At 36.3% G+C, this 11,632-nt stretch overlaps 1 protein-coding gene across 1 annotated transcript in view; it reads left to right on the plus strand.

Moving 5' to 3' along the window:
* RNASEH2B (ribonuclease H2 subunit B) overlaps positions 1-11,632 on the plus strand; it is a 77,364-nt gene that overhangs the window by 61,113 nt on the left and 4,619 nt on the right. Inside the window, exons 7-8 of the mRNA XM_044668945.1 lie at positions 4,920-4,999; positions 7,370-7,412. Of these exons, the coding sequence (XP_044524880.1) occupies positions 4,920-4,999; positions 7,370-7,412 (123 nt within the window). The remainder of the gene's footprint in view (positions 1-4,919; positions 5,000-7,369; positions 7,413-11,632) is intronic.

Below are 11,632 nucleotides of genomic sequence, written 5' to 3' on the forward strand. Positions count from 1 at the left end.
TCTCTCCCTCTCTTTATTTCTCTCTCTCTCTCTCTCTCTCTCTCTCTCTCTCTCTCTCTCTCTCTCTCTCTCTCTCTCTCTCTCTTTCTGTTAGGCCATCAGTAGTCATATAAAAAAAACAGTTTAAGTATAGGAGAGTGGTAGTTCACAAAAAAAAAAAAAATGACTTCTTAATGTTTGTATAATGCAGTAAGAGTTCCTTAAAGCAACTGTCGTCATCCACATAAGAAAACAGTCATGTTGAAATGCTCACTACCCATATGTGCAGGGGTGGCTGAAGAGACCTTTCGTCATTGCTGCTTTTCAGATTGCAAACTCCTTTAAGGGAGAGACCATGTCTCAGATTTCTTTTAATACTCCCCAGAGTATCTAGCAGCGTACTCAACACTTAAGAGGAGCCCAGTAAATTTTCAGTGTAGCTGCTGTTGGCAGACAGCATCACAGACCATAGATCTTTGGTTCCCAAGGCAATTTTGGCTTGTCTGCTGCTGCTATCTCCTAATGTGTCAGAGCTCTGCAGCATCATTTGAAGTTGCTCAGCTTAGTGGTACCAAGGAAAGAGCACTGGACTTGAGAGTGAGGAAGACTTGAGTTCAAATTCTGTGTCAGACACTTAGAAACACTGTGACCCTAGGCACGTTAATCTACTCATCTGTAAAATGAGAAGGTTCAATTTGTTGACCTCCAAGGTCCCTCCCAGCTCTGCATCTGTGATCTGTGATTAAATAGCCCAATGTTATGTGCCGTTTATGTGTCAACACCTGTGAGGACGAAAGGAGGAGAACTTGATGAGATCCTCTAAACTAAGTCACTATATGCCATAATATTTTGTTGTTTAGTTGTTTTGGTTTGACTCTGTGATCCCTATTGGGGTTTTCTTGGCAGAGATACTGGAGTGGTTTGTCATGTCCTTCTCTAGCTCTTTTGACAGATGTGGAAACTGAGGCAAACAAGGTAAAGTGACTTGCTTGGGGTCACACAGCTAATAAGTGTCTGAGGCCAGATTTGAACTCAGGAAGTGAAGTCTTCCTGACTCCTGGCCCAGCAGTCTCTCATTGTGCCACTTAACTGCTTTTCATGTCAAAATATATCCAGTGTGAAAGTGACCAAAGGAAGACTTTGGCAAAAACTATTAGGAATTAATAGGTTCTACTTTGAAAAATGGGAAATTACATTAATCAATTTATCATTTCTTAAGAACATTTAATTCATGTAGGCTAGTTGTTCTAATAAGGAGGTTGAAGAATATCTTTTGAATCCTGAAACAATTTCAACCAGATCATTTAATTACCTTGCCAAGTAGAGAGGCATGATGCCTAATAGGCAATGCTCCATTATACAACAAGCCCTTAGTTCAGATCTTGGCTTTGCTAAGCAGCAATGTGGTACACTATGAGTCCTAACTCTGAGGTCAGAGGACCTGGGTTAAAATTATTTTTCCAATGCTTGTTATTTATGTACCTCAAGCAAATAATTTAACTTCCCTTAGCCTTGGATTCTCCAACTATAAAGTGAAGGCCTGGGATTTGGTGGCTGTTATTCTCCATTCTACCTCCAAATCTAGGACCTTTTGCCTCATTTCTAAATTATAGAGGATGACAGAAATTATAAACGGTAATGCCTAACAGAGTAGTGAAAAAAAGCAGATCATCTTGTAAAAATTTATAGATGAAAATGGGAGGAAAACAAACAGATGCAAAGTAGAACAGATTTGCCAGTGTGTGTGTATATATTTCTCTTCACATAATTTGCAATAATAGAATCACATTTGGATGCGATCATCTTAGTAGGCAGTGTATTATATGAAGTAATAACATGTCAGAAGGTAAAGTCAAGATGAATGGCTAGGTCTGGCTAAATATATAAAAAAGGAATATATCTTAGACATGACACAGCTTAAAAACTACTTAGATAAATTCTCAGGATTTCTAAAAGAAGCAGAGATTCTAAAAAGAAAAGACATCTCACACATTAAAATGATAAGTGAACAAGAAAACCTTAGCTACCGATCAAGGTACCTGCTTTCTCATCTCTATAAAACATTAGGATGATCTGTGCATTAAGGGAATCTTAGAGGAAAACATGAGAAGGGAATGAGCAGGCTTTTGCAAATGATTTCTATAGCAGGCCAAATATTTATAGTCATACAGTTGAGAAGCATAGAAAATGTAAGAACCTAGTGTTTTGTTTGTTAATTTTTAAAAATTAAAGAAAATGGAATCTTGAAGACTTCAGATAAAGTTTCTCCCATATGTGCATTAAAATTGTACAAAGCAATGAGTTTATAACTGTAATCACAAGTTTGCTGACCTACTGAAGATTGACAGATACTTTACCAGTGTCTTGGAAAATGTGTAAATGAATGGTGGTTTTACAAATGTTCCTTTTTATAGATGCTTTTTGTATGGAATTCAAGAATACTGCAAAATCTCGTTCATGAAATCCAAAGCAAGGCAACAGAAAAATTTTTGGCTATCCACACTGGGAAAACTAAAGTGGATGAAATGTACATGTTGCTCAGATTATAATTTGTATTAGACCTACTAAATTAGTCCATTGTCATACTATTTTGCATGGGTGTAGATAAGACAGTGAGCTATGTCAATAATGGAATTGAGGAAAAGATCAAGATGAATCATCCTTGAGAAATTATAATTATTTTATTGATCCTAATCAAAAAAAGCTTAAAAGGATCCTTTCTCTTCAAAGAAAATGTTGTCTAGGTCAGTGATGGGCAAACTAAGGCCCATGAGCCAGATGCGGCCCCTTGAAATGTTCTATCCGGCAGAGACATTATTCCTAATCTGATGAATACAGTGAGTAGGATACAATACAATGAAACTTCGAAAGAGTTGCCTTAGAAACAGACTGTCAGATGAGCATTTCCTTTCCTTTGGTCCCCTCTTTAAAAAATTTGCCCATCACTAGTCTAGGTGATACTCTTTGTTTACAAATCATAGAACTCTGTGATCTCAGAAAGATTTTACTTACAACTAACCCAGAGGGCAGTAGAACAAATAAACTATAGCATTTTTATAGTGATAGCTTTTATACATAGAAGTACTTTCCAGGACATTTATGACAGGACTAGAAAAGGGGGCAGACTGATCATGTAACAACAATTAAAGACAGTAGATGGACAATACAAGTGCTACTATGACATATTAAAAAGATTAAGAAGGAAGGACTTCAGCGCATTTGGTAGACCCTCACAGAAGATTTATTAGAAAAAAATACAAATAGGTATCTCATAGGATGATTTATGAAAGGATCACAATTGACACTAGTAAAGGAATTATTCCTACTGCAAAAATTCACAGTTCATCAAAGTATTGTTACAGTGTTTGTTACAACATCATTTTGACTACCTTCATCTACAGGCTCTTTTTCAGGATTGTGACTGTGATATTAACCAGCTATTTACTCTTAAATGTGGTTCAGGTTTCATAGCTATAAAGAAGGCTGTACAATAGTGCCATTGTGCATGTTAGGTTTTCCTGGTCAAATTGGCATAAAGCCTTATTAATCTTTTCAGCTGATGCTGAGGCACAATTTGGGACACTATCTTTATGGCAATCCTAACTCTCCATGTAAGGGAAAAAGAAAACTGACAAGTAGATGAGCATTTATTAAATCCTTACTAGGTGCCAGCCACTGTGAGAAGTGCCAAAGATACAAAGAGTAAGGAAAGTAGAGTCATATATATCGAACAGATTCTGCCACTGGACAAAAAGTTGGGCCTAGAATTGGATTAGGAACAAGTGAATATGCTAAATTGTTTTGGGAAATTGTTAGCTTAGTAATAACAAACTTCTCTCAAAAACAAAAGCCTACCTTTGTAATACAAATAACCTATTTTTTCATACACATGATTTTGATATGGTCTATTTTGGTATGGTCACTAGTCAAGGAATATCAGGGTTTCCAAAGAATAAAAAATGAGTGTCACTTAGAGGACAATGGAAAAAGTTGGTGTGATTATGAGGAGGGTACAGTGTAGGGCCAGAGTGATAAATCATCCAAAAAATGTAACCAAATGTGGTGAGAGCAAGGGATCACAGATAGAAGGCCAGGTTACTCCTCTAGTACCTATCCGATGTTAGGAGGAATGTCAGTGAGGAAGGACCTCTAGCCCCATGGATGGACAACTCAGTGGCAAATGTGTGGGTGGACATGAATAGGAGTCAGACAAGTTTAGCAGGCAGAGATGAGTTCTGTAGGTTCTGTATTAGAGGGAATAATCATTTTGATGGGATCAAGTATTTGCATGTTTATAAGTAGTGCGAGGACAAGAGATGGAGAGAATTCTAACAACAGAAGTTCCCAACTCTGAAAATGACTTTGAGCAATTTCTGCCCCCATATGATTATCCTGCCTTACTAATGATGTTTAGTTATGCTCTGGTACTTTATATGAAATACTGACATTAAGAATAAGGCTCTGAAATGGATTCCATGGTCTTATCTAACTGTTTCCAGTTAATGCCAGAACCATATTTTAGCCCTGAAGCGTTTGCCAAATAACTGTAAGATCCAGATGCTTTAGGATTAATGATTATACATTCTGTTGAGTTAGCCTTTTACTTAAAAAAAAATACAAATTTTATTAGTTCTACAGAAAAGACACATAACATTAAGTATCCTCTTAAAGCAAATACCTTTTCAGGGACATAGTCTGTAGATTATTTCAGTTCTCTAAATGATCACCCTAGTTATAGTGGATTTCATTATAAATGTTATGTTGGAAGAGAAATAACCAGAACTACTAAGCTAAGGGAAAAATCCTTTGCATATAAAACTGGTTATTCCATACTGTTAAAGCTACAGCGTGCAAGGATCTCAGTTGTAAAATGATCCTTGGATAATGGATTGGTTCTTTTTTCTTCTCATTTACAGCCTTAATTTCATTTTCTTTTAGAGGATTACATCCGTTATGCTTATGGCCTAATATCCGAATATATACCTAAGGAATTAAGTGAAGACTTAGCTAAATACTTAAAGTAAGTATTTCTTATGTTTAGTTATGCTAAGGAAGTGTACTGCCTTTTTATGCTAAGGAAGTGTACTGTCTCTTGTTAGCCAAGAAAAAAAGTCTCTTGATCTAAAAGGTATTGCTTATCAGATGATAATTTTTGATAATGGGATTTCCACTTATTTCATATCAGAATGGAGTTTGTTTTAATGGTTTTTAATAGTTTAAAATTCTAGATACCAAAACTACTTCATAACAAAGGATGAAATAAAGAGTTAGTGTGATTCAGGAAGATGAATGCATTACATTTATTTTTATCCTCAAATTATCTGTTTCAGAGATATCTAATAGATTTGCATCATGATAATTCAGGAAAGTGAAAAAAATGTAGCTGTGGACTATTTAGTAGGGGAAAAAAAACCCATTTGATTTAAAGGTTCTATTAAGTTTCTTTGTGAAATAAAAAACCATCCTGTATTGGGGGGGCACTGAATTTGGGTGCAGGGGAGTGCTGTTCAAATCTCAGCCAACACTTGGGACAATTGTCAAGTTACTCCTTAGCCTTTTGATCCTCAATTCCCTTATCCATAAAATGGGGGCTCTAAAACCTGCACTCCTTTCCTCACAGGTTTGGGAGGAAAATGTATAGTAAAACTTAAATCTCTATATTCATGAGAACTGTTGCTACTATTATATTTATATAGGTATGCTATTATTTGTTATTATATGTTTGTGTACTATTGTATATTATGTATTTGTATATGTATGTGCATATGCATGTGTATATATATATATATATGTGTGTGTGTGTGTGTGTCCCTCCAGTGTTTGAATTACTACTTTGTGCTAGGTAGTAAGGATTCTTTAAATAGCTGCCTTTGAATTTTATTTTATTTTTAATCCCTTTTTTAAAATTTTGGCTTTTACTGATCTTTTCAACATTTTTTAAAGTACCACTTTTACTTCTTCCCCAACTCCAACCCCACCACCAGAACCTTCCTTTCTAACACATAACATTCTTGATTTAGTGTTTGGGAGAAAAGGTTTACCCAATGAAGATTAGAAGCTAAAAGGGAAAGATTCCTATTTTGATATTTTATGGAGAGTTAAAACAGTTTTCTCTTTTAAATCTATATTGAGATAGCCATTGGTTGATGTATGCAAGAGACTGCCTGCAATTGTCCATACCTTCTTTTCTGAGACAAATGAATTAATCATTGCTGATTACTTTATTCTTTTATATCCCTCAACACATATATCCAGTAACCATTGAAAATACATTATAAAGTTCCTCCTCTAGGTACAGAGTCATCATGTTACAATTCAGATCAGATTCCTTGTGTGTTTGTGATAATGTGTATATATATTTCTTATTATAATATAGCACAGAAAAAAAACAAAAAGCATTTATTAAGTACCCGCTATGTACTACTAAGTTCTGGAGATACAAAGACACAATTGCTCTTTTCAAGGAGCTATAAAATACTTCCACCCTCCCTTAGTATTAGAGAGAATAAAATCCTTCTATGTACTTATTTGTGCTTGCTGGCACATTCTTGTGTGTCTTAATTTTTTTTCCCATGCCTTTATTGTCTCTTCAGATAAAACTAACATTCCCAGCTAAGTGTGAGGAATACAGATACAATAAATGAAACAATGTCAACACTCTAAAAGAGGAAGCCATGTACATCTGTAGGCATATATACACAGAATAAACACGAAAGGAATAAGTACAGAGTAGTTAAATACAAGGTATTTGGAGGGCAAACACGATGATCTCAGTATCTTTTAAGTCTGTTGCAATCCTCACCTTCTCTCTAACAGCTACAGTATAGATCTAGAATAAAGGCTGCTGGTTGACTTGCCAATTTCTATGGGTGTCAGAGACTCACCGGCGCCATGATCTCTCCTCTGGCCTCAGTGTTGTCTCTGGGATCTCCACCTGGGGAGGGAGTACCCAGGGCTCTATCAAAGTTTAAAACCGTTTGGTGTCATTGGTGCCAATAGGATCCTGGAAACGGCACGTGACCACCCAGAGCCTACAAGGTTTGGCAAAGGCCCTGCCACTTGTATGACTTTAGTCGAGGCTCTTTGTTTTTCTGGGCCTCCGTTTCTTCGTTTGTAAAATGAGGGTGTTGGACTAGATGATCCTACAAGGACCTCTTCTGGCCCTAACTCTACAATCCTAATAATTACTCATACTCTTATAGGCACTGATGTGTTTCATAGATTTATCCCCATAAAGAACTCTCTCTTTCCTATCTGAGCTTGATTGCTTATTAAGGTCAGCAGAGATTTCAAGGTGAATCATGAAAATGGAAGCTGAGCCCTGCATTTGCTTGGCCCCTCCATTTGATTGTGGGTAAAGATCCATGACAAAGATCTCTTGTTTTCTTAGGCTTCCAGAACTTTCTGCTCCATTGCCTGAGCCTCCATTAAAGGTAAGAAGCTGTGACTAATGTATCTTTGGGGAGCTTGGAAAAATATTAAGCTTTTATCACATGAGATTAAACATTGCTTATGTACAATTTTATGCATGCTGCACCCACCACACACGGCGCGAGTCTGTATGGGATATGGATTACATTCTGCCTACTGTTCATAAGAATTTTGAAAATGTCTTTAGCTTTGGTAAAGGGGAAGCACTTAAGCTACTCCCAGGGTGGTATATAAAATGTCACTATAGCTAATGTAGCAGGATAACTATACAAGACCAACCCAGAGGTGAAATTAAGGGGAAGGAAAAAAAGCCCTTTGGCAAGCTCGCTTCAATGTTCTGCATTATTGGTTACAAGAAATACTCAGTCCATATAAGTTGAAACTCATTTGATTTACATCTCATTGACACCAGAACACGAGCAACCAGAGTATGGATTTTCCAACACAAAGAACCATTTGTACCGGAATAATGGCCACATTTTTCTTTATTTTAAATGATTGAGGAAATTTGTGTAGAGTTTTCATCTGTTATTAGGAAAAGTTTTTCTAGTCCAAACAGTCTACAAACCGCCACCCACAGCTGCTCCACAGCATGGGTTACGGCTTGTATCTGCCTCCCAGATCTGGAGGCTCAGAGAATCTAGCCGTAAACAACACCTGATCTTTAAACATGGCCACACACAGGCAACACTGGGGGCTCAGAGAAGTACGCAACTCAGACGCAGGGAAATAAACACTCCAGCTTGTCGTCGTCGGTACCATTTTCTTGGAGCTTGGCCTCAGCCCCTTCCAATAATGGATCTCTTGAGAGGGGATAAAGGACGTGTCATGGGTTTCAAATAGTATTTCCTTTACCCTTTCAAATGCAACCATATACCGTCTAGGTTGGAATTAGCCAATGCTTTCCTGACTCTAGCTTTTGGGATATAGAGGCCCTGCAAAGAAGTAGTTAATGTGACATTTAATAAAAAAAAGTCTGATTAACATGCTTCACCAGCAATGGTACTAATCCATCCTCTAGAAGTTGTTAAAGTAGCAGTAGGACATCTCTCAGGCATGTGAAGAATGATTCTGAAAGGACAGAGTCAGCAGAGTAAGATCATAAAAATTTCCATGCCAGAACAGACTTGAGGTTTCTCTAGCTTGATGTTTTGTCTTTGACAGCAACTAGTAACTTTTAACAGTAACTAATGTTAAATCAAAAGGGTTATGGATGGTCCCTGCACTCAAACATCATCACAATTTTCATTCGTAATTCTTTATAGAACATACTGGAATTTGTCAAAACATGTTTGTCAAAAAATGCATTTTTCCTTACATAAAAATTTTTCAGTAACAAGTATTTTAAAATTAATCTGCTCCTCCCATTATCCCTCCCCCATTAAACAAATTAGAAACAAAAAAAATAAATCCCTATATATAGTTCACCAAAACAAATTCCCACATATGCCACATCTAGAAATGTATAACTCTTTTCTGATTTTTTAGTTCATGAGCAGCATATTTTGTTGTTCTTTTGGATTATGGTTTATCATTATCATTGCATTTTTAGAATTCTAAAATCTTTTGAAGTGGTTTTTCTCTGTAGTGTTATAAAGACTGATCTCATCACTTTATAAAGGTCTTCCCAGGTTCATCTAATATTGTCCATTTCATTATTTCTTATGGCATAGTAATATTCCATTTTATTCATATGCCACAATTTCTTGAACTATTCCCCAGTTGGAACATATGCCATTAGTTTCCAATTTTTGGCCACTACAAAAAAGAGCTGCTATAAATATTTTTGTATATATAGATCCTTTCCCTCTTTCTTTGATTTCTTTTGGGGTAAAGGGTCAAAAGGTATGCACAGTTTGATAACTTTCTGGGCAAAGTTCCAAATTGCCTTCCAGGACAGTTGGCCTAGTTCATAGCTCCACCAATCATTTCCTAGTGTACCTGTTTTCCCGTAGCCCCTCCATCATTTTACTATTTTGTCATCTTTGCAAGTCTGATAGGTCTTAGGGGAAACCTCAGAGTGCTTTCTTTACTTTATATCAGTCTAATTATTAGTGATTTAGAAAATGTTTTCATATGATAGCTTGGATTTTTTCCTGTAAACTTTGCCTATACATATCCTTTGACCATTTATCTTTAGGGAATGACTCTCAGTCCTATAACTTTGAATAATTTCCTAATATAGCTTGGAAATGAGATCTTTATCAGGGAATATTAAAAAAAAAGCATGAGCACTTTTAAAAAAAAAGGTTTTTCAATCTTTTTTCACATTCTGGATACTGAGTTCCATCCATGAATTCACCATTTTCTGTGGAAGTATTTTTCATTTGTCCTCAATTTACCATTTTTAAGTTATCTCTTCAGATTCTAGTTTTCCAGCATATATCTCTGTAGTTATAATTTTGCTTTTAGAAACTTCTGTTTTATGCCCTCTGAGATTCCATCTACCAAGGCCAAAGATTTCCAAGTTGCTATTTTGTTTGTCCTTGTCCGTTCACCTTCATTTTGGTCATTTTAGATGCCCTGTTAATAGCTTTCCTATGGTTCAGTAACCAGAGCTGAAAAAAGTGTTGGCCACGCTGTCGTTTCATTCAGGGATAAGGGAGCATTTTCTTCTTGTCTCTAACGTTACTCTTAATGATGCTTAATGTCACAGTGACCTTTGAGGCCACTACAAAACATTGGGTTGAATTGTCTCAAGATATTGGTATACTATAATGACTTTCAGTGATAAAACACAGGTAAAAGCGACATAAGTCCATGTTTCTATCAGTACAGAAGCTTAGGAGCACATGCAGATCTTTTGTGCATCATTTATAAAAATATTAAATCTGATTCCAGCACATGGAATGTGCAAATGGACCCTACTTTTTATAGCGTTTCACCTGGAGAAGTGCCTATTTAACTATTCTCCTTGTTTCTTCTTTTTGAATAATTTGTCTGTGTCTCTGATCATAATTTCCTTTCTTCTCCATTTCTTCCTTTGCCTCAGTCTACCTAAACCTAGGCTTGGTCCTTACCACAATTTCTACTCTTCTTCTCCCTGCTGCCCCAGTTCGTCATCCCTATTGTGCCTTCATTCTGCCTCCCTGCCAACCCCACTCTGAAACCTTAATAGTAATAGTTAACTAGTTTATGTACATCCTGCCCTCTACCTGGAAGTCCCTTTCTCCCTTATCTTAATCAAAACTCATCCCATTTCAAACCCTAATTTTGTGTTAGTCCCTCAATTACCCTGCATCCTAGCCAAAATGACTTCTTCTGAGAACAGAATTCCATCTCTCACTTTTCTGTAGACTGCCCATCACCCTAGTCTCTGGACTACATTCCCTTTCATCTCTACCTTTTAGAATACGACCTTCCTTTAAGGCTTAGTTGGAGCTCTAACTCCTCTTTGAAGGCTTTTCAAATCCCTCTAGTCTGGGCTCTTTCCTTCCACAAATTATCTTGTAATTACTTTTCTGTTTCCATATTATATTCCCTTACAATATAAACTCCTTGAAGATAAGCACTGCTTGTTTTTTTCCCCCACTTTATTTCTAGCCCTGAGCACAGAATGTTTAAGTCAATATTCTGTCTACTATAATAAAAACAAAACAAAATACATTTCCTATTCTCATGACGACTGGTTTTTTATAACTACAAGTCTCTATATATGTAGCCGTAGTGGTTTAACATATATACAAACTATGCTAACTACTGCACCAAGAGCAATTAGAGATCAAACCTGTCCAAGGAACTTACAATGTTTGTTTTTCTTTAATATAAATAATTATAGAAATATTTATATGATGTTGATCCGAGAGCCCATCTAAACAAGCCAGTCATCATCTTATGAAGAATTTCATATTCAAAACAAATAGTTTTCCTTTTGGATCCTCTCCATTTAGCTTTACTATGGAATAAACCATTTAAAAGGAAAATGTGATATAAGGAGTTGTGATGTCATCTAGATTTAAAATATTTTACCACCTTAACAGGAAAATTAATATAAACAACCTCACAGGCTGGGATTTTTTAATCCAAATCTGAAGATGCAGCTTTTAACCTTTTCATCGAATTACCATGTGGGGGTTCTTTCCAGGAAAGCCTCTTATCTGCATTAGTCTTCGGACCTCAAAGCTATCTGTGAATTAAAATTTTAAAACCTAATATTCCCCTCCCCACCTGCCAAATAACCTGGTCTTTGGACTCAGGGAGATATATATATATATATATATAT

The sequence above is a fragment of the Gracilinanus agilis genome, chromosome 3 (assembly GCF_016433145.1).
Source record: "Gracilinanus agilis isolate LMUSP501 chromosome 3, AgileGrace, whole genome shotgun sequence".
NCBI lineage: Eukaryota > Metazoa > Chordata > Mammalia > Didelphimorphia > Didelphidae > Gracilinanus > Gracilinanus agilis.